General features: G+C 43.3%; 1 protein-coding gene across 8 annotated transcripts in view; it reads left to right on the forward strand.

Annotated features, from left to right (window-relative positions):
* Window positions 1-24,139, forward strand: part of NAV2 (neuron navigator 2) — a 457,796-nt gene that overhangs the window by 257,221 nt on the left and 176,436 nt on the right. For all 8 annotated transcript variants that reach the window (XM_029583047.1, XM_029583042.1, XM_029583043.1 and 5 more), the window contains 3 exons: window positions 7,831-7,948; window positions 13,349-13,401; window positions 23,829-23,901. In XM_029583047.1, the coding sequence (XP_029438907.1) occupies window positions 7,831-7,948; window positions 13,349-13,401; window positions 23,829-23,901 (244 nt within the window). The remainder of the gene's footprint in view (window positions 1-7,830; window positions 7,949-13,348; window positions 13,402-23,828; window positions 23,902-24,139) is intronic.

Below are 24,139 nucleotides of genomic sequence, written 5' to 3' on the forward strand. Positions count from 1 at the left end.
TCTTTGACATGCAACCTGTTGGCATTCTTTCTGTAACTTGTGCTATAACTACTGTTAAGTGTGTTGAGGGAGAAATAAAATACGCCAGATGGTGCTCTGTGCCACAGAATGCCACAGGCGCAAGTGAGTTGTCAACACAGACACTAATCTGTGGCAACCAGTCATTAAATTAGGGACTTTTAGTTCACAAACTGGATAAGCTGAAGGAAAATATAAAACTGTTGTCTAAATCATACCTCTGTTGGCCAGTGAAATCTGAGCCATAAAATACTGGGAAGGAGGCCTCAGCCAGTTAAATGTTTGTACACCTGTACATAAGGCACAGTGCCAGTGATTCAGGCTTGGATTTAAATATCATAGATTTTGCAGGCGTACACATCCTGTGGATGTCTTGCATAGATGAGTTCTGGGAAGAGTACGTCTACCCACATGAAAGAAGCATTGAAAATAAAGAGATCGCTTTCATGCTCATCTCTCAAAAATGTTTCTTTTCTGGACTGGTGGTAATGTTTAACCTCTGTTTTACGTGCATCCTGTTATACCTATTTTTTCACAATTGTTAAGAGAATTACAACTTGAATCTTGTAAACAGTTATGATGGCTTCGCCGAATGACGGTATACAAAAAACTCAACAAATAAATAAATAAATAGTATACATGATCCAATGCAACAATTGCGTAGAGGAAGCTGCACGGGTGAAAGAAGCCATTGCAGAGGAGAACAGAGCGACAGCTCAGCAGGTGAACATTTCTCCAAGGAGGATCACTCCTTCAGCAACCTCACAATCCAGGGACTTAAAGGGAATTTTAGGAGTACATAAGAACAGAAAACATTTCAAATTAGGATGATCAAACACATCACAAAAGGACTTATTGAGGATATTGGCTTTCTCACCCCTTATGAGAGAGAGAGACCCTGTGACTCTGTAACATTTTACTGTCCCTCACCTCTGCAAAACTTTCCCCTTCCCCTTTAATGAGCTGTAATGGCATAGCTTTTTCATTACTGATCTCATGAAGGGAGTTTAGCTCTCAAATGATAGTCACGGATATATCGTGTTAGTCCAATAACTACTTGTTAAATCTGATTTCTGAAAAAAAAAATGATTGTGGAGTATTTGTTAAAAAAATAACATAAAATAAAATTTAAAAAACCCCTCGATGTTTGTTAAAATTGCTAGAAGTCCTGCACGGAAAAATGTAAAATACTTACACAGACAAACAATAAAACATGTCTATTTACAAATGAATTAATGTGAACTAGTTTGTGACTCAGCTGAGCTGGGAGGATCTCTTGGATTTCCTGCAGTCCTGTTACCTCCGCGCTAGGGTAGCTCAATTACATTGGTCGGGGAGGGAAGTGAACAACTAGACAAGGGCAGCAGCAGAGGGACTTTCTTAGCCGAGGAAAACCATGATCTCAGCGCTGCCACGGGGCCCCTTGGAGTCAGGCACAGTGGCAAAACTCTGCTTCTTCTGCAAGGGGCAGGGCCCTCACATTTTTCACCCAGACGGTATCGTTTTTCGACGGTCGTCGACTTTCTTCCCATGAATCTCTGAGACAGATCCTTTCCTTAGCAAATTGCCAATTTAAGAAATTTTCGGATTGCTGCAGAGTGCCCTTTGGAGCCTGAAGTTTGCATTCCTGAGCGTGGGAACGGAGGCCCAAGTGTTGGAGTTGCTGACAACACACTTTAAAACCCCCGAATTTATCTGTTCTGCAGAGATGCAACCCTCTCCTCCTTCCTCTGCCGTGAGAGAAGCCGTTCATTAATATGCTTTAAAAAACCAAGGGCAGGCTGTGAGATGAAATGCCGCTAGGCTGGCAGCATCTTCTGATTGATTATCTATTTGTATTGATAAAAAGATCCCTGATTATTTGTAGGTGAAAGTGCAGATAGAAGATTTGATGTGTCCTGGTGAAATGCATTTTCAGTACCTGGGGCGCTTTACTTTTATAGACACAGGGTTAACCTTTTCGGTGACCAGTGACCCAGGCCATGTGATTAATTAAACACGTCAAGGTTTACTGGGCCACTTAGAGCATTGTTCTGCTCAGAAATCTTGCATGACCCTGGATGGATAACTTTATTTTCTGGGTGGATTGTACCTTAACCTTTATAACCCAAACTCTCCATTCTAAAATATCTTTATTATCCGGTGCCTTATTCTGTTCCTCCTCCTCCTGTGTCAGGTATCAACAAACAGGCCGATGCAATACCGCGCGCTGGCTGCCAGGCACGGCTGAGCACGCAGTTGGACGCGCGTTTTGGGCACACGTCCATAACCCCCAACCAAGCACGAGGCTAATAGCGCTCATCACATATGTAAATCATGTTGATCTGGCTATTAGCTATTTCCCCCCCCCCCCCCCCCCCGATGCAAAATAAATAAATAAATGTGCGCCCGTCTCGCACATTTATACCCTCAAAAATTAACGGAGCAGGCATTAATTCTTGAGGAGCCCAAAAAGGTTACAAAAAGCAGAAAATACCGCTCTTCTGTAGTTCCTATGACTTAATATTGTGGTGATATTAAGTTGAAGGAACCGAAAAAGAAAAAAAAAAAGTGTGCAGTCAGTCGGCTTAGGAAATGGGACGCTCAATCAGTGAGCCTGCATCTTCCTAACCCCATGACCCTGCACGAGCGTCCGACTTCGTAACCTGCCGACAGCCACCTCTCCTGGGTGCCCGATGCCAAGGAGGGACTTGGGGGCGCGCCCTTTCCCCTGGCGCCTCCTTTTTGCCGCGGCAGTCCATTTATAAATATAACATCGGGCGCCCCCCGGAGAGGTGCAGAGGCACGTGTGGGGAGACCGGGCCCGCAATCACGAGCGCCCGTTTTCCGCACGCCGATATTGCATCGGCCTGAAAACGAATGAAAGGGACGACTTTGCAAAACAGTCTTAACGCGGGTTGTGCGCCTGCATTAGTGCTAAACACGCCTTAAAGCGCCGTTAATGTCTGTTAATGAGCTTGCAGTACTGGTAACATGGATTTTTAATTAAATTGTAAACGAGCTAATTTAAAATGAAAAAATTGCATTAAAAACACGAAGCCTGCTGTAGTACGTGGGCACTTAAATGGGGCTTTAATTTTAAGAAAATGTTTTCTTGTAGATTTGCATTGGGTAAAAGCTTTTCACAGTTTGCTTTTATGTTTCATCTATCGAAAGAGGCCCTGGAGCCAGGTACAACTGAGATGATGTGGTGATTACGCCCCCGCCTTCTGCGGTGTTGCGGCATAAACTTCTCCTAAAATCAGAGTCGAATTTTGAAAGCAAGTTGCGTGGATGATGAGGTTTTTCGCATAAATCAGCCATCCGAAATTCGCCCGCCCTCCCTGCAGTTAAGTCTGCCCGGTCTGCTTGTGCTTTTAGCGGCATCGAGAGAGGAAGCATTACCAGGGGATGTGTTCAGGAACGGAGAGAAGTTCGCCCCTGAGATGGTGTCTTCAGATCTTCGCGTGTACCTTTCAGGCGCAATTGTGCCTGGGCGCAAAAAAAGTATGGTGGAAGCACCTGGGAGAGCTGTGTATACCCGTGGCAGCTTCCACCGTACCTTCCCTGTGGTGCAAAGACAGCAGATAGAAGGCAAAGGTGCAATTTGCAGCAGAGCAGGCAGTGTGAAATAAAGGTTTTGACGATCGAATGCAGCAGTTTACTGGCCTGGTTAAAAATCCAGGGTTTTTACAGGTGGGAGTCTTCTCCCTCTCAGGATATGAATTTACCTGTCTGTGTAATCTATTACCTAACTGCCATGCGTGGTTATATACGGTCACTGAGACATCTGTGCCCTCGGCGTGCAATGTTCAGAAGTGTACGCGGGAAGGAGTGCTCGCCTTAAGCTTCGTTCTGGGCCGGCCCGGTGTCTCATGCTGTGCGCTGTCATCAGGAAGGTCCCCGTTTCGCCTCTCGAGTTGACCGGGGACCAGGGATGCCGTGGAGGGATTAGTTAACGTGGTGCTGATGCACACTCGGTCCCTGTTTGCGTTGCACTGTGAATGAAAGCAGAGATCGCGCATAGCCGGAAGCTGCACGGAGATCAGATGTTCCCGGCATGTGTGTGTGTGTGTGTAAATGGCTCTTTTGCTTACGTAGAGTTGCCAGCTTAGGCAGCATTGGGCCAGCCTGGCAGGTTTTGGTTTGATTGCTTGGGGGCTCCCAGTTCCTGCCGTTACCTGGAAGAGCGCAGAGACCCGCGAGGCAGTGCGTGTGGTCCCTGTGGCGGCTCCTCCTGTGAGATGCAGGGGGCGCCCTGAGGGACCGTGAGCACGCACTGCCTCGCAGTGACCGCAGCGGCTCCTCGGTTAGCCTTGGAGCTCAGGGTGTGGATCCTACCATGAGAGATAAGGCGAGCGGGTAGGAAGGCAGTGGATGGCGGGAATGGAAATGGAGGCTTGTGGCAGGGGGAGAGGTGAAAGGAAGGCGAATATTTGCAGTGGGGTGTGGGGGAAGGAGCTTTGAAGGGAGATGTAGGCTCTTAGCTGGAGGAGGCCTGAGGTCAGCAGCCTTACTTCTAACACAGCTGCTTCATAAAACTTCAAGTAGATTTGGGTGATTTATTATTTGCCTTTTGTACCTTTATCGAGTGGCTGAGAGAGTATTGAAGGTAAGGCATAGAAAAACTGATTTTTTTAAATTCAGTTGTTTTGGTTTTTTTTAAACTGATATTTCTTTCATTTCATTTCTTTTCAAACAAAATAAACGTGGAAAGAAAACAAAACAAGAAAAAAAAAGGATCGCGTCCTCCTCTGCCAACAACCCCCCCCCCCCCACTCCCACCCGTGCAAAAATTAAAATCCCACCGTTGCCAAACAGTCCCCCGGCACACAGAGACGAAAAAACGAAATGGAGGAAAATGCCCGAGTTCTTACTCATGATACCACAGGCCCGAGAAGAGGCAGAAGCCCAAAAGAGCCAGGAGGAAGCTATTGAACGAAAGACGTTCTGAAAGTGTCACATTTAGAATGTTTGTTTTCATGTGAGGTGTGCAAGGATCGTTTTAAGCTTTAAGATTGTGTTACGAGTTTAGATTTAAACATATATTTTTGATAAAAGAGTTTGCACAATGAATTAAAATGCGTCTGTTTGCTGCAGACACTTGTTTTTTTGGATATACAGTGGTGGTGAGACACAACATCGGCAGATGGTAGCCACAGAGTTGATCCTCTTCTGCTTTCTGGTATTTAGACATTAAAGCACGTCTGTGTTTATGTTCTGAAAATGGCGCCTTTCCTTTCCTTTAGAGAGAATCATTCACTTGCTACTCAAGTTTTGTTTCTGCTGGAGAAGTTACAGTAATCCGTGCAAATTTAGGCTGGATTGTTAAAAAAGCCTGACACAGAAGATAAATTTCCCTGATGAGACAGAAACGGATTACTTTTGAAATGGGGTACATAACTCTGGAATGGAAGGCAGATAAGAAAGAGTCAAGATTCGTGTTTTTGTTTTTGAAGTCATAATAGATTTACTATACTACTACTACTATACGATACAAATATTTGCATGCATCTTTTAAACATGTCTTCAGTAACCATCATATGAAAGCATTTGTTTGAGCAATAACCATGTATATTGTGGAAAGCTATAAGACAACATAACCATACTATCAGTTATAATGATTTTCTTTTTTTTTTTAAGAATCAATGTAAAAAATGGGGGAGGAGTAGCTTTATAGGATAGGGACAAAATAAAAACCATCATGGTACAAAGGGAGAGCAGAATGGCTGTGGGATGTCTGGAAAACATTGAAGAGCACTAATGTCTGTGTCGACTTCATCTACAGGCCTCCAGCATGAGGGAATAAGGTTGACAAACAAACTAGATTGAGTTCTTTGAGGCAATCGGAGTAGTAGGTTGTGAGGGATGTAGTAACTGTGGCATGTATTGATTTCGGTAAGGTCTTTGACAGTGTGCCACATAGACTGGTGAGCAAGCCCAGCAGTTTGGGAGTTGGAAGAAAAATGATAAAGTAGGTGAGACGTTGATTGTGTAACAGGACTAAGAGAGTGGCGGTCATTGGTGTCCACTCTAGTGAAGGCAGAGTGGCTAGCTGAAGGATCGCTGTTAGGTCGGTTCTCTTCGCTGTCTGTCTTTATAAGTGACATTATAGAAGGCTTGAAGGGGAAGGTATTGCATGTTTGTGGATGAAATGAAAATCTTCAACAGAGCAGATATGCCGGGGCGATTAGATAAAATGAAAGATGACTTTAAAAAATTGAAAGAATGGTCAAGGGTTTCATTAGTGTGCTTTAAACCACAAGAAACTGCATGCTTCTGGGATGCAAAAGTTCAAAGACCAAATATTTGGGAGGGGAAGAGGTAGTAGTCGCCAAACAGCAGAGAAGACCTAGCATTTGCCTTCTTGAAATGACCTCAATGTCGCCAGTTAGTGTGAAAAGTAGTTGGGAAAGCTAATACTGTGCTTGGATAAATAGAGAGAGAAGCAATATTATATCACTGCAGATCTCTGGGGAGACCCCATCTGGAATATTTTGCCCACAAAAGAACATTAATAGGGTGGAGCTCATATTTCCTAACAGGATCTAACATTTTTGGCTAGCTAGCTGTACTAATTTCACAAAGCTCTGCTGTTTACTTCTAATGTTCATATGAAGGAGAACAAGAGACATAAAACAGTCTGTTTTAGCACCAGCAACGCCCTGTGCAGTTCCCAGGAGCAGCACTGCCCCTGGCCTTTGGGGGAAGGGGGATGGGGAAGCCCCCAGAGCAAAGTGGTCAGTCTTCTTTCAAGGCTGCTGCCACGCCCCTGAAGTAGCAGTGCCCTGTGCGATCACACAGGTCACGCACCGCTAAAGCCTGCCCTGGCTCTACCCTTGTCCGTGTAGTCTGGTGAGGAAGAGTGGGCTAGTGCAATGGACAGCGTGCCAGAGAAACCAGGGCTCAAATCATATCTACTGGCACTCCTTGTGCCCCTGGATAAGTCACTTTATATCTCATTGCCACAGGTACATACTTAGATTGTAAGCTCTTTGGGGAAGAGATTTATTGTATTTGAATACTCGTTACCATTGTACAATGGTGTGTAGTTCCAGTATCGCTATAAAAAATAAGTATTTATTATTGTTGAGCTTGGTAAGAGTTGAATCAGATCTGGTTTCAAAAGTAACGTGTCAGCCTTCGAAAAGAAGATAGCAGTGGACACAGTATCTACAATGGGAAGCAAACCTTTTTAATTGGTTTGCTTCTGTTTAAACACAATAACAAACGAAAACCCTTAATGATGGTCCTTTTGTTCCAAGCATGCAGACGTTTTTCTTTATTGGTAGTTCTTGCTTGGGTGTCAAAGCAATGGATAATTGTTAATCAGTTTTATGTCGGCCAAAATAATTATAATATTGCTGTATCACTGACATCCATTTTTTTTTTTTTAAATGTTGGGGGGTTTCCCCCCTGTTTTGTATTGAGCTGCAAATTTCTTCGTGTAGCAGTGAGGGGCAGGAGGGGAAAATACTCATCATTATCGACAGAAATCTAGTTAATAACCTCAACCCTGCAGGCGGGCTTTGTTCCACATCTGGCGAGTGTGTTCAGGCCCAAGCTTGTTCTCAAGGTTTTCCTTGGTTCTCATTAGAGCTCCAATTCCAGATCCATGAATAGGATAAAGGTGAATGTTTTTTCTGATCGATGTCTAGAATTTTATAGAAAAAAATTGTTTCCGAGAAACATTCAAGAAGAAGAGTTTCCTTTTTAAGATGCTTAAATTCTGAATAGATGGAATTGAATTGGCCGAGTAATGTCACCCCGTATGGATGTACACCGTTTTGACTGAAGAGCTAATATGTAACTTTATTTTTATATTTTGTACAGATCTACACAGACTGGGCAAATCATTACCTAGTGAAGTCTGGCCATAAACGGTTGATAAAGGACTTACAGCAAGATGTGACAGATGGGGTCTTACTAGCCGAGATCATCCAGGTTGTAGGTAAGTCCACGTCAACGTTGCCTGATTCATCAGATCGTTAAGTACCGAACCTCATCAAGGAAGACCATGCTCGGAGTCTCAGAGAATCAGAAACTTCGCAAATCTTTTAAAATGTTTCATTCAGGCGTCTTGGCAGTTCGTTTTTTTTTTTTTTAAGCTTTGAAAATGGCGTAAAGCATTAATTTAAGTTGTGTGCATAAAAGGAATTCATTCACATGTGTTAGAAAATAGAGATGGGAATGCGCTTTGCTAGGGCCAAGTTCAAACCTTGATAACCTGACACAGAAAATCCTCCCCTCCTCACCCCGCCCCCACCACTGGGCCAGCCATAATGCCCAGGGCACCGTTTAGCTTGATGGCAGTCCTAGTGCTAGAGAAGATGGGTATGCAGTGCAGATGTGGTTGGAGAAAACGGAAAAAGAGATGGAACAGGCTCGGAAGGCTATTTTTATGGGGCGTAGAGTAAAGCATTTATTGGCACTTTTAAGAAAGAAGACTGCAGCGACAGCAAAAGACTTTTACACCTTGCAGATTGATTTTCTTTCTAACCCACTTGTCAGGAAAGCACCACATTTTCACATAATTTTTCCATTTCTTTCGCTTCCTCACTGCCTTTGATTATAGTCTGAGTGTAATGAGAAAGCTCATTTAAAAGGTGACCCATTTATTTTTTGCTCCCCGTAGGCTGCTCTTGTAGCTGTAGAGTATAGCAAAATAGATTTCTGTCCTATGTTTTTAAAATTACTTTAAAATGATAACATAATTGAATTCTGGTTTGAAAACATGGTTGCTTGTTGTTCTTTGTTTTCACCTATGATGAGCTGGAAGTGAAAAATAGGGGACGCCATGCCCAGAATTCATGGTAGTTTTATTTTCCAACTAGGACAAAAAATTTGAGACCTAAACAGCTCTTGTGCCCCTCACCTCTGGTCATACAGCATCTCAAGAACATGGCTGAACTTCCTGCAGTTCCTGAGCCAATCTTACAGGCGCTGATGACCTAGTATAAAGGAAGCTTGGACTACCATTCAGTGCCTTCGCAATAGGTTTCCTGCTCTCTCAGCAGTGCTAGTTGCTACAGTGTGTTCCTGAATTTCATTCCTGTGTCTTGCCTTGTTCCTGCCTCGACCTCAGACCGGATCTTGACCAAGCCTTATGCTTAGTCTGCTTCAGCCTCTGAACAGAGCCTGACCACGCTTGCTCTAAACCTGCCCCCAAACCGGATCTAGCCTACACTTTGCTGTCAGCCAGCCTCATCCTCAGGATGGGACCTTGATCTACATTATAAGTCCTGCTGGCCACCAGAACCCAAGGACTCAACCCAAAGAGGAGGTAGTTGGCTAGGCAGAAGATCTTTAGCTGGGGTGACTTGGCTGCAGCCAAAATAGGCAGCACCAACTTGACAGCGGCCTAAGGGTTCACAACTGCTCAGAATGACCATTGCATTGAAGAAGGGGGCTCACAGCTGCTTCTAGCTGCTTCTGAGATCTTCTGTTGTACTGGTGCAGTGGCAGAATGATCAACGATGCCAGCAATCCCGCTATTTATCGCAGTGGGGTTGAATTTGCTGCCATTACCCCTATCTGATGCAGTTCAAAATGGATGCCTCTAGAAGTGATAGGGTGCCCTCAAGACTGAATTTTAACAATAGTTTTACTGAATGGAAGGGTCTTGAAGAAGGTCTGTTCCATGATCCTCCTTAGAGCTATCTTTCAGACTCGAGACATAATCTGAGTGCATCATAAGCGGCAGGCATTATCGCTTCAAAGTGCTCATGTTCCCTACATGATCCCTTCTGCCCACTGGCCACTCCACTTTTGAAGGAAAAGGCAAAGGGGCACCCAGGCCAAGGCTTCCCAAACCTGTCCTGAAGACACCATAGCCAATCAGGTTTTCAGGTTATCCACAACTTACTTATTGAGCAATATTTATATTGCTGTCTTTCTGAATACAATCAAAGCAGCTTACAATGCTAAATAGTAACCGTAATTATGCAGTAAATAGGCATGAGATAAATTGTCTATGCAAATTTATCTCATGCATATTCATTGTGGATATCTTGAAAACACGATTGGCTGTGGGATCCCCAAGACAGGGTTGGAAAGCCCCGACCAAGGCAGTCCCCAGACCCAAAAAGTTAGAATGGTGCCAGCAGAGATCACAGTGAGATTTCACCCTCCTCCATATCCTTAATTATTATTGTAATATCCCTTTTTCATCCTCTTCTTTGTATCTTTATAGCACTGTTGTGATCTGTAGCTCCTGTTTTGTTTTGTTTTTTTTTGTGTATTGGCTTGAGCCGCAATCAGAAGGAGTGATGTAAATATAGGGTGGAAAGTACCTAAAATAGCTTGTAGACTGTAAAATGACTGCTAAAGATTTTGTTTAGATGTAAACTGCGAAACACAATCAAAACGACCGGCTAGAAAAAATGTCCAGGCAGGAGGGGAGAATGCAGCACCAGATTTTTTGCTTGATAGAGCTACAGTACCTTGGCTTGGTTGGGCCCATTGGCCTCAAGACTCTCATGAGAAGACACATGAAGATTTGATAGGATGGAGTGCCTTCTTCCTCTCCGTTGCCGTAAGGTAACAGATGGTGAATGTGCTAACTCTTTCCATTCTACACGGCTGTTTTGCATTTCAGGAGGATGTTGGTTTGTGGCAAAACTGATTGCTTCCATCGGTCTCCTTACGGTTGTGTGTGGCGCTTCATGCATCTGGCTCATGAGGCACGTTGGTTTTAGAAGGGGTGGTAGCCTGCAGTATCCCGAAACATGCTACTAGCATCTGGCACGGTTATTTCGTTTAATCTTCAGCATCTTAAAGAGAGCAGTTGATTTCTAACAGGTGTCTGCCATCCATGGGTGAGTGTTAGAGGTTTTAAGTCCAGGCAGCGCTGATGAGATCAAGGCTTTTCTTGGAACAGTTTTATGGAGACTGCCTTTAAAAACAAATCCACATTTCTCTTGATTTCTGTCGCCGCTCCATGTATTTTCCTTGCCTGGACAACCACAATATCGTGTAAGCAGTGCGTTCTAGACTTAACCACAGGAAGTGAACTCTCCTGCATGTCTTTTCCTATTTATTTAAAATTGTCTGATGGCTGTCGCCGAAATTACAGTCGCATGAAAGAACAGACCCGAGCCACTCTCTGGCCCCTGCTGCTTGGAAGGAGCAGACAAGAGACTGCAAGGCTAAATCCAGCAGAGTGGGGAATCGGAAATGTTCGGAGAGGATCGATATTCTGAGCTGCTGCAGGGTCGACTAAAGTCTGCCCATCAGGTGCCCGCCAAGGCCTGTGCACAGTCTACGGAGAACTTGGCTGTTTTTTGTTGCTATATAAATCAGACATGAAAGCAATTAACGCCTGAGCCATGTGAGAAAGGTAAAAATAGGCGGGTGAGCAGGTTTTCCGCAAGCCGTGTTGTTGCACGTGGAAAAGAAGGAGGCGTGACGAGCTTGTGATGGCACCGGGGCTGACATCAGCGTCTGCGTGGGAGGTTTGGGCAAATATAAAAACAGGTGCCAAACGGAGAGAAGATATATTTGTTCAGAAACCACCCGCCCGGACACTAAGTTTCACAACTGACTTGGCAAGGAACGAGTGCCTTCTCTTTCCTGGTTATAGATTTGAATCAGGTCACCGGCGTTGCCATGGGCACCGTCATGAAACATTTTCTTTTGTCTGTTTCAGGGGCTGGAAGGACGCCTTGTTGTCAAGTTTATTGCTGACCATTACAGGTGCCGCTCCTGGTTGCAGCGGTGCGGAGATCGGTTGGGGCACACAGGATTCCTGTTTTTAACCAGGAGTAACCTGACGACACGCGAGGCTCTGGCCTGGAAAGCAACATGAAAATGTTTTGTGACTAGATTTCCTTGCTGTGGAAAAACCACCCTGCAGTGGTTCACTTTTGTTCCTCCTCCTTTATATATATATTTTAACCTTCTAAAAATAAGGAGACACCAGGCGGAGTAAAATACGGGACAGTTTTGCTCACATTAAGTGGCATTAGTCTTTTCCCCACACATACTTCTCACTTCGATGGCCTCTCCTTGTCCTTCTTGAGTGTGGCATAGAAAGAACTCACTTGGGTTTATTCTGTTGATGCTATAAATTTTAATCTCATTTTAATTGTTAGTTTTTGGTTTTAACTCTTTCCCTTAAGTCTATGAATTCTTACCACATTTGTCTGCTGGTCAGTTCGTTGCACTTTACGAGTCTGACCGCCCTAACAGCTCAGTGTGCAGCTTGCACTGACCGCCACATGGGCGAGGTTTACTGGACATCTCTAGACTTTACCCTCTTAAACAGCAGAGGTGGCTCACGTAAATGGGTTGCAGCAGTTTTAATGGCCCATCCCTTTTTTCTGTTGAATAAATTCACTTGGGATCTGAAAGACATAGCCCGTGCAAGGTGCCAGACTGCATACACATGCCCCAGACCAGCCAGTCATATTAGCCATCATAAGATATTTGCATCTATTCTTTGAAGCCCAGGTAAATAGATATTTTTTTCTGGATTCCCCTGTCTGAATTCTACGCTGAGAACAACTTTGCTGTTCAGGACCTTGAGCCTGAAGCCATCAGGGACACCCCCCCCCCCCCCTGAAATTCAGTTGTATCTAACCAACTTAGCCAAATATATTTTGGTTGCCTTCTCAGTTTATTTCAGGTTAAGGCTCAGTGATGCACTTTCTTGCTGTTTTAACTCTTCGTTTGAAACTAATCTCTTACTAATAAACACAACCCTGCTTCTTAAATTGAATTGTTCCATGCGCTGAGCAGCAGATGGAAAGGCGTGAAATTAAATATGCTTTTTAAATTATTATTATTTATTAATGCGCTCAGCTCTTTTTATTTCTCCTGCACATAATCTGCAAAACTCAGTTCAGTTGTCTTTTCTTTTTCCTTTCCCTTGGATGTGACTTCTCAAAAGAAATGACACCTGCTAATTTTAGCTCCAGTGTTATATTCATTCCCCTTTTATTTTTGATTTCTTCTCTGCCTGTGCTCTACTGACATTGACATCTGTACTTCTAGGTTTGGGAAAAGTCCTGTAGTCTTGGGATGGCGTGGGTGGTGGGAGGTGAGACCTTTAATTTAAGTAGTACGGTCAACACAGTTGTCTCTGTTTACTGGGGGGTGGGGGGTGACCTTGCTTACAGCTATCTGGGGGTTGGAGGAAGGAGAGAATAATCTTGCTACAGCTGTCTGGGGAGGGATGGGCCCATGAGAAGAATCACATAGCTCTCTTGGTGGTGCCTCGCATATTTGCTTTGATTGGACATCCGTAACTTTGGTTCACAGGCATGAACGAGTGGCAAGGGTCCTGGAAATAGCCTGACGAGGTGAAACTTGTCTTGAATTTTGCCTTTACTTCCTCTTATTTATTTTCCAGCAAATGAAAAGATTCAAGACATCAATGGCTGCCCAAAGAACAGAACTCAAATGGTAAGTGTTTATGAGATGACCACAGCTTATAGTTGAAAAGCATTCAAATGTTGTTGGTAGTGTTGGAGAAGGCTTGTGGGTTTATCTATAAAACTTGGCAAAAACCAAAAGAAAAAACCTATCCTGTCCCCGCCCCCTGGAAATGAAAAAAACGCGTGCATGGCTTTAGCAATCCTACCCTATCGTCCTGTGTGCTTTAACGATCGCAATGTCTTTCGATGATAACTGGGTTTTTTTGTTTTTTTTACCTCTCAGTGATTTTTAACAGTAAGTAAAATGCCATCAGTCCATTGGTAATCCTCCTAGCAAGGGTGTGAAGAAACATTTTGAACCACTGAGGTGCCCTGCAGGCTTCGTAAATACAGGATGTAAAGCTGGTGCAGCAGACACAGGAGGGAAAATATTCCGGCATGGACCGAGTAGCAGCAGAACGAAAGGGAAATCTGTTTTAGTGCTTCTAGAACATGAAAAATATGAATATTAATGGAGATGGGAATTTAAATGCGAGGTTAGGGAGGAGGAGAATTTTAACAAAAAAAACACTGTACACTTTACAAATACCCAGTAGAATCTTTAAGCTAAAGATTTTGGCCTCAAAGCATCAATATTCCATGTGTAACCGTGATTAAAATTGTAGTAGTAACCTTTTATAACCACACTATGGGGCTTATGGACTAAGAACATTTCTCATAAACAAAGCAGGAGAAAACCTTTTGTAGCTAGGCCCCTATTTACATGGACGCAGTTTGCCATTAAGGACAAATAAAATGACCTTTGACCCGAGCCATGATACAGAATTAGCTTCCTTAATTTGAACATGAACATTAAAACAGTAGAATAGCAAAATTAACATTTTAAAGGGGCATAAAAGTTCTCTGCTGTGGTTATTGCCGTATTGGGTGGGATAAGTACTTTATTATTTTTTATTTTTATTATTTATTTATTTTTTTTACAAGTTTAAAAGAACACTGTTTTACAAAACGCCCTTAATGTCAGAGTTCTTCTCGTCCCAGTCGTGTTTTAATCACTGTTGGACCTGGTGCGGATTCCCGGCCTGGAGCTTGGATTGGGTGGGGAATGCAGTAGGAATCGCACCGCTAATGTTAAATGCATAGGAAGATATTGTTTGATAGCAGTCTTATTAAAAATATATATATAATGGGTGTCCTATCTTCCTTTATAACTGCCTAGTGTTATTGAGTAGCGCTATATACTGCCTGCTCTGACATTTTATCATGACTGACGAGCTTTTGGTCACATAGCTTTTTTTTTTTTTCTAAAGACGTATTTCTGTTTGACTGACATTTGAGAGGCATCTCCCCCAACGTATTAAGAGCAATGTGGCACAGGGACAATAGTCCCGAGCAATTTTGCTCTGTTTATTGTTACCCTGTCTGCAGTCAGAAGGCACTGATGCCCATGGGCGCCTGCCCCTGCTGCGTCATGGCACAGACGCGAGGTTCAGAGGCCATAAGTTTTGACTGCAGGTTTTTTCTTTCTTCTCTGCTTGTGCCAGGGCCCGGTCTTGTCCCTGATCCTGAAAGAAAAATGTGCCATGGCTGCGCCTCTCTGCTCATAAGGGAAGTCGGAGGGAGTAAGGATGCCCGCCGTGGAGCAAATTGCTTATTTATTAAAAAGTTTTTCTTAAAAGGGCTATGCGGCGCTGTTCCACCTGGAATTGGACCGGGCGGATAACAGCCCGACTCGATTCCACCAAAATCCATCTGAGTTTTGCCGAAACAGGTTGTAAATTCCAGAGGACTTTATTTATTTATTTTTTTGTTTTAACTGTGGATTTCTATTACCACGATCTGCGACGTTTAAAAAAAAAAAATTGGGGTCATAAACTAAACTTGAGGTTTGCAGATTTTGCCGGAATCCGTCGAATCGGTTTGCGGGCCCGTTTGCACAAACTTCATGCATTTTGATTTGTCTGTGTGTGTAGCGCGGTAGTTCAGCGCTGAACCATGTGGGGGTGGGAGCGATTTAACTCGTGCCAAATCCCGAGCCGCCTCGCACGTTACCTCTCAGCCTTGCGTGCACGAGCCAGGCCTGTCGCGCTTTTCACAGTGGGATGGGCGATCCTGTTTGGCATCCTTTTTTTTTTTCCCCTCACTTTCTTATGGGACAGCTTATTTTGTACTCCTGGGTTTGAGCTGTGCCTGTTCCCTCCCAGGCTCTGAAAACCGCGGTCCCTTTTGGAAACCCTGCTTCTTCTCAGACTTCTCTCATGAGACTCGGTGGGTGACCACTCCTTCCTGAATACCCTTCCAGATTTCTCCTTAGCCGCTTTCCTTTCTTGGAAGGGACGGCTGCTATTTTTTGCCACAGTCGCAGCAGCTGTCTAGCACATAAATAGCTGCGGACATTCTGGAGATGGTTTGCTAGTGTAATGTATGAACTGTTTCATTCAGGTGGTGACAGCAAGCATCTCAGAAATCTGGGTACCATGTCAAAAATACGTCTGGATGAAGCTCCTCCGTGTCACAGGAGAGCATGAACGTTGCTTTAGGACGGGGAGAACTAGCTTTCCGTCGAGGCGTCACGTTCCGGCTTGAGTTACGCCTTGCAGGGCTCGTGTGCATCTTGCACTGCTCTGTACTGCTGTTCCCTCGGTTTATGGTCTACCACCAGAGCCTTTCATGCCAGTGGGAACTAATTAACACAGACAGTTATAGCATTTGGAGGATTTGGGGGAATTAGCATTTTGTAAAATGTGGTTTGGGAAAACGTTTCTTTCACGGTTAAAATACTTCATGAAAAAAAAAATCCAATTACTTACTTTCTCAGTGATTTTTCCAGCTCTGAGGCATTCAGTTCTAAGATGTGTGATTGTTTGACAGAGAAAACATATCGTTGCTAAAAATTCACTTTGTGAAAGAATGTACTTGGTCCTACATCTGTGTCCCTGTCCTTCCTCTGCGGGTTTCCAGGCCGATCAGAGACCTACGGAGTTTTCAAGTTGGAGTTTTGTTGTTGAAGCTCAGATGTGTCCTTCTGGCTAGCAACTATTTTCCTGATTTCATGATCAGGGAGGTCAAAGCCTGAACTAAATAAATTCTTTGTCCCTAACCAGTAAAAGAGAGGGTAAAAATAAGGATTGGAAGCTTAAAGCCATGTAGATAGGACCTCAATGTCACCCTCCCCAGACACGCAACCAAGAAATGCAAAACCTGCAGCACGCTTGAGAAGCCTGCACGAAGTAAGCCATGAAGTTTCTTAAAATCTCGTGTTTGAGGGGTGGTGCGATGAGACTGTGACAGCACTGCGCATTGCCATGGGGGGGCCAGACCCAGACCCAGACTCTGCTCCCCAGGCGCGCTGGGAATGCCGCGGTGGCAGAGTTCACGGTCTCCGGGGGAGCAGGTGGCGTGAATCCCATACATCAATCAAGAGCTGCAACTGTTGGGCACAGATTGAAATTCTGGAAGAGGGGGGAGGTCCCTGGGTCAAGGATGGTCACTGAAGAGGCTGGGCTACATGGAATTAAGCCACAGATGAGAACCCTCCCCACCCCATTAGTTGTGAATAAAAGTTAATTACTTTGCATCTTCAGTAAGGACGGGTTCCAACTGAACTGGAAACCCAAAGGAGCAGGGGGGAAAACTGATGGCCCCCCTCCAAAAAAAAAAAAAAAAAATTCTCATATTAATTAATTCCAGAACATATTCTCATCCAAGTCATATCCTGCTGATGTGTGGCCTGGTAGGCAGCTGAGCTGCAACCACACCTCCGTAGGGGCTTCTTAAGGTCCTGATGTTTTTACTTTTATAGTTTGACTGGCGACAAACCTTCCAGCTTTGTGATGGACACCAAGAGTTCCCTTGGGAAGCGGAAAATGTTTTTCCCTTGCAGTTTGAGCTCAGAGTCAGGTTTTCACCAGAAGCCCTTGAAAGCTCCCTGTTGCATGCAGCACGAGACTTCTGGAGGCCATCTTCTGTTCTTTTATCATAATCTTTTATTCAAATGTATTAATCGCCTAAGTGGGAGTAGGCGATGTACAAAGTAAAAGCATACATAAAATGCTAAGCATGCATAACATAACCCTTTCCACGAAAAACGAGAACATACAAGGGCCAAGCGGCAAAAGCCTACATCAATACCAAAGCCTACTAGAAGGCCTGTGTGAACAACCAGGTTTTTAATAGCGTTTTGAAAGTTTTTAATCTGTCTGCTAGGCGCTACTCCTCTGGGAAAGAGTTGCATATAACAGGAGTTGCAACAGAGAAAGCCCAGTCCCTAGAAGTGCACATCCTGGCATGGACTGGTGAGGGTACATCGAGGAGGCCCCTTTGAGAGGAGCGAAGTTGTCGTGTGGGACAATTCAAGTGGAGGAATGCATTGCACCAAGGATTGACAGAGTCTGAAATCAATTTGTACGTAGTGAACCCAACTTTATACTTAATTTGTTCGGAGATGGGTAACCAGTGTAAGTCAATCAATACAGGTGTAATGTGATCATGTCTCTTGCTGCCAGAAATGAGACGAGCAGCAGCAATAATTGGATGGGTCTTAAGGTTACTGCAGGTAATCCCAAGAGAATACGAAGGATGGATGCTTGGACTACAATCCAAAAATCGGACTTTTCCGAAAAGTGTTTGAGGTCGCACAGAGCTCAGAGTTTAAAGAATCCACATCTTACTAAGTTTTAAACATGGGAGTGAAAAGAGGATCAATTAGTACACCAAGGTTACATATGCAAGTGTTGAGTGGAAATTTAGTGTTCTCAGTGATAAAGACGAGCCAGATCCCTTCTTTCATTTCTGTCACCTTGGCAGCTTTCTTATCCTCTTGTGCAGAATAGAAGGAAAGAGAAATACGGATGTCTTTCTCGACTGTTGGTGTTGGGTCTGTTCCCAGTTTACTCCAGTGTGTAATGCCCACAGAGACAGATGTGGGCATCAGTTAGTTTTAAGATCATTTGTATACCACAGTTCCGCATCTGAGCTCATTAAGTTATGTATTTGCAGGTTCCACGTGTGTGGTATCTGAGAGTCTGCTGAGAATCCGTTTTCACTTTCAAGAAATATGTATATATACATGTAAATAAATTGTTTGTGTGTTTATCTAAAACCAGTATTAAAGTTATGCCCCCATCAAAAACTAGAATACATAAAAAAAAGTTATACAACGTTAGAATGCATTTATTAATTCCTTAAATACATTACACATTCTTCAATGCCACCCCCTAGAATAAAACCACATACAAATCTCATTCACACCAATCACACTTCCCTTGTCAATATACAAATGGCACCGCACTCATACCTAAAATCACTTCAATGAGAACTTTTAAAAAAAAAAAAAAAAAATATATATATATATATATATTTACTCAGCTAAATTTTAGCTAGATAAGTGCTAGTGTTATTCACAAGTCAGCATTTAGATGGCTAACTTACAAGTTATCTAGCTAAATGTCTTTAAATATTGACCTTTTAGTTTTAGAAAGTATTTGTTTATGGTCTTTGTAGCCTGTTAGTTGTTACATTGCTGTTTTATTATATTTTATTGTTTATGATATTTTGCCGATGTTTTATTATTAACGTTGTATTTTGCATTTTTATTATACACCATCTTGACCATATTTTGAAAGGAGGTGTATGAAATTAACTAACTTTATGAACTTGCTTGTGTGCTCACCCTACACTGATAGCGCTACAAACTTAACTAAATGTGATAAGTAATAGGAATAGGAATTCGCTTTGTGGTTCAGTTTGAGCTAAAGGTGGAAGAGCGCATCTAAATAAATAAATAAAAGCCCCAGAATTATTAGAAATTAGGAATAGTCATCTCAGGGATCCAGACTTGCCTCTTTGCAAAAGCCATCAGTTCTCCGAGCAGCCCGGCCCGTGCAAGGTTTCAAACACTGTATGTAGGCTCGCATGGATAAAATAAAATCAGTACTAAGCCTTATGGTGCAAATGAGGGAGGAGACATGGGTTATTTCTGCTTCTCTTCTGCAAAAATCTCAGGAGGTTAAGTTAAGGGACATCCCATTTGTGTACTTTGGTGCGTCAGCAAATAGGGTACTCACATTTCTTTCTTTTCTTTTCTTTTTTTTTACTTTTTATTTGATTAACTTGCCAGACAATACATGCAGCCATGGCCTTTGGAGTTGTGGATACCAGTTTGGCATTAGAACAAGTGTCCACAAAAGAAAGATAAATTGCTCACGTCTTCTATAGAGCAATGTAGTTTAAGGACAGGTGAATCCCTGCCTTTTTTTCACCATTGTGTTGGTGTCTTGCAGGAATCTCTGTGCTGACAGACATTTAGCTCTTGACTGGTCCCAGCACGTGCTGTCGCTGCTGTTTGCCTTTATACCTTAGACATGTGCGACAGCTGAGCACGTGATGAAGCACCTAGGCAGCAAAATCTTTTAAGGTGAAGCCTGTTTGGAAACTACCTCTGTGAGCCCGGCGCTTGTAACCGGAAGACACTTGTCTGGCTAAACGTTCCGGGCTTCAGCGTTAGGACCTTTGGCTGAGATCTGAAAGAGAGCGGAGGTGTGCTGGGTGCTGGGTTGGACACAAGAAGGTTTGCTACTAGCCACAGTGGAGCAGAGGACTTTTTATGTCCAGTATTTGGAGAATTACATTCCTATAAAGTCAGTTTCTCTCCTGTTTAATGGCCCTGAAAGAAGAGCACCCCAGAAGTGGCTTTCAGTGAACGGAAACTTTCGGCCCATGTGCTTTATCCATGCTGCTTTTAGCGGCTGCATGGCTAGTGTCGATTCACGAGCTACCGAAAGAGCTGTATGCATGTGCCCTCTGGGAAATTATAAAATTCAAATGTAGACTGCGTGTCTGTCCGTCTGTCTATGCAGATTTCCAGTTCACAGCAGTGTCAGCCGGGCAGACCTAACAGCCATGTACTGTGCACTTTTGGCTACTGAATGTTTGCACAGAGTTTCCCTAATGCAGATTTAATATTGAATCATTGCCTTCTGAAATGTCTTGCATTGTAATTTTGTCTTTGTTGTTTTGTTGTTTTTTTAATTCTTTCTGGCTTTTGCGCTGAATTTATTCATGACGACGTTTTCTTGCACTTTGAAGGCATGATAAGATGATGCTCCATGACATCTTGACCATTGAATCCTGCTTCGTTTGTATTAGACATCGTGTTGAAACAGCTCCAAATTTCCTGCTCTCATCACAAAGGAATTTTGCTCCAACAGGAAACCTCCGAGTGCTTCAGAAAACAGTAACCTGTCATAGTTGTAGGAGTCCTGACCTTGTGTACTTAAGGCTCAGAGAAAATGACAGAGGATGATGCCAGATAAGATCATCATGGTTTTTTTTTTTGTTTTGTTTTGTTTTTTACTTCAGCTTACAGAGCGCCCCAGGCACAGGTTTCAGAGGTTGCATAAGAAAATCACAAGCTGACGGGAGAATGAGCTCTGTACGGTTCTTCTCTTTCTACGCTTGCGTGAACTGTTGGAGATGGGGTCTAACGGATGCCCCATGTTGTCTCTTCTGGCCGCAATCTCTCCACCCTGTTTCCATGGAATACTTAACTTTCTGGTCTCTGCCCATCTGTTTATTTTGATTTATGTTCTGCATTTTCGGGCCCTTCAAAGTGGATTACATCCAGGTACTGGAGGTATTTCCCTGTCCCCGGAGGGCTCACAGTGTAAGGGGGTCATTTCCTAAAGGTTTTTCTCCCACTTTTTGTCTGCAGGAAACAGTAGAGGGTGCAGTAATATACCCAAGGTCACAAGGAGGGTCAGTGGGATTTGAACTCTGGCTTCCCTGGTTCTCAGGCCGCTGCCCTAACCACTCTAGGCTACGCCACTACTTGTCATATTTTCCACTTGCTTTACTGCGGTGGAACAATTTCAGTTTTTATTCTTCATTTCACTCCTGCCCCAGATATCTTTACCTAAGACATGTGTTCCTTGTCATTTGATCTTTTTTTTTTTTTTTTTTTTACTCTTCTCTCTTTTTCTACTCTCAAATGAAATATTATGATGCACAATTAGATGAGTGGAATGGATGATTGTGGAGTGAGATCTCAGTGATGCAACCTAGTAATATCATTTTCTTCATCTTTGGTTGCATCTCTTGGTTACCTGATGACGATCTGTCTCGCCATAGGTAGTACATGAAGAGTCACTTGGACTGGCATTTCTATTAGCAATGATGTTTTTGTCCTTTTCTCCTTTACCACTGTGTCTGGTGTCCTAGCATCAATAATTTAATTGGTCTGGGAATGAATAATTACACTCTATGATTTATGTGAGAAATGTAGGTAAGACAGAGAGACATTAACTAAAAATGTGAAGTAAGAAATTAGGAGTAGGAACGTGGGTGGAGCTTAGTTGGCCCTTCCCCACCCCCCACCAAAAAGGCATAGGGCTGCCCCTGCCTCCCTCCCACCAAGTCTGTTTGGCTGTATAGGCAATGGTGCTTTAATGAGGGACAAAACTTGGTGCGTTGCAAGAGTGACTCTACTTCATATCTGTTGGATGAGATGACTGCCAATCTCCTTCTTAAAAAAAATAGTTTACTGAAAAAACAGTCTGTTATAAGTTTATGGCGCTATCTTTATTTATAGGGCTTTTGTCTTCATATGGCCTTGTTAATTTTGCATTTCACCAGTTCCTTTCCTGGACGCGTACTCTTGGTGCCTTTCTTTGGCTTAGGCAGCTGGTCTGAGGATTCAGTATCAGAGTATTTTCTTAAGCTTATTTTGAATGTGCCATATTTTAGAGCACCGGAAATATACAAAATCTTTCGTGCAGTACAGTTTGTCGGCCAGCTTTCTTGGTAACAACAAATTTTATCCAAAATGGCAGGGTTTTTTGAGACCTTGTTCAAATATCTGTCTGGCAACTTTTATGGAGACAAAGTTGTTAAAGCAGCAGTGGATAGCGAGGTACTGTAGATGGACCTGGAAGACTGGGGAGCTGAATAGCAGATGGAATTTAATGTGAAAAAGTAAGACGTAATGCACATAGGGAAAAACAATCCCAACCACAGAAGCACAATGCTGGGTTCTGTATTGGAAGCCACCACAAGGACCTTGGGAGAACTTATGGAAACCTTCAGATCAGTGTGTAACTGCAGTCAAAAAAGCAAATAGGATGATAGGAATGATCCAAAAAGGAATGGAGAACTAAATGGAAAATATCATACTACCTCTGTATCAATCTATGGCATGCCCGCACCTTGAGTATTGTCTCGTCTCAAGAGAGACATAATGGAACCAGAACAGGTGCAGAGGAGAGTGACAAAAATGATAAAGGGGATGGAACGTCTCTCCAGTGATGAGAGGCTACGCAGGCTAGGGCTCTTTAGCTTGGAAAAGAGGGTACATGATAGAATGGGTAGACGAAGGATGGTTATTTACCCTTTCAAATCAAGCTAAAACAAGGAGACACTCCATGAAACTAACAGTCAATAGATCCAAAGCAAGCCACAGAAAGTACTTTATCACTCAGCGTATAATTAAGCTGTGGAATCTGTTTGCAGAGGATGTGGTGAAGGCTGAAAGCGCATAGCAAGGTGTAAAAGAGGTTTGGACGAATTCCTAGAGGAAAAGTCCATAACGCATTATTAGCTAAATAGACTAAGGAAAGCTATTACTATGCCTGAGAGTGAATAATAGGAAATGGATCTGTTTTATGGGATCTGCCAGGAACTTGTGGCCTGCACGGGCCACTGTCGGAGACAGGATGCCGAGCTTGATGGACCTTGGTCTGACCCAGAATGGCATGTTCTTATATTCTGGGAGCGTCTTTATAAACAGACCCTAGGGATGTCTTCTCTGCCTCTAGTCCTGATAGGGAAACCATTGGGATACTCTTCAAGGTACAATCTTTGCAGGTGACTATGGGTGACTTTATTCCTTTTTAATTTACAATGGTGCAAAAACAACAAGGAAGGTTGTTCATGTTGATTGGCAGCCTTTTGCCTTGTCCTGCCCTCCCTAAGCACTACACATTTTCCGGACTTCGTGCGATGCAGTCTCACTATCCAAACATTTCGTTGCAGGTGTGTACAGAAATGTCAACTGGGTATTTGTTTGAAGAATGTATGTTAGCTTTCCTTCACTGCAAGCCGCTCTGTTTTCAACATTGTGCTGGATCAGAATTATCATCCCATGCAAATTCTGACGTGCCAGTTAGGGACCTCCGATAACTTCCCTTCGTTGTCTTTTCGTTAAGTTTTCGTGCAACCGTACGAGCGCAGGCAGAAAGCTAGCAATGTTCAGTGCTGACACTCAATATTATAGACGTACACACAGGATTTTTTTGTTTCAGTAGTAAAAGCCTGCATTAATAATAATAATAATAAGGTTAAAAGGGGTTTTTATTAATTTCAGAAACTGTGTTGTACATAATAGGATGTGATTGTTTTAATTAAGGTTATCTGGTATTTCAGTGTATAATTTTCCTCTTTTTTTTTTTTCTCCTTTGCCAGATTGAAAACATAGATGCATGCCTCAGTTTCCTGGCAGCGAAAGGGATTAACATACAGGGCCTGTCGGCAGAAGGTGAGTCACCCCTGGCGTTGAAAGGTTACATGCACCATTCTTGTGAAGCTCGGGCTGTGGCTGCCTCGCATGGTATATAATGAGGTACGTTTTCCAAGCGTAGTCAGAGCCTGGGGTTTACAAAATAAGGAGGTAAATGTGCTCTCAGCGAGGGCTGTGAACCTCCTAAAAATAATGCACAAAGGTTTGCTCCGCACATACGTTAACCTGCCTAGCAGAGGCGCGGGGAGAGGGCATA

The sequence above is a fragment of the Rhinatrema bivittatum genome, chromosome 17 (genome assembly GCF_901001135.1).
Source record: "Rhinatrema bivittatum chromosome 17, aRhiBiv1.1, whole genome shotgun sequence".
Classification (NCBI taxonomy): Eukaryota; Metazoa; Chordata; class Amphibia; order Gymnophiona; family Rhinatrematidae; genus Rhinatrema; species Rhinatrema bivittatum.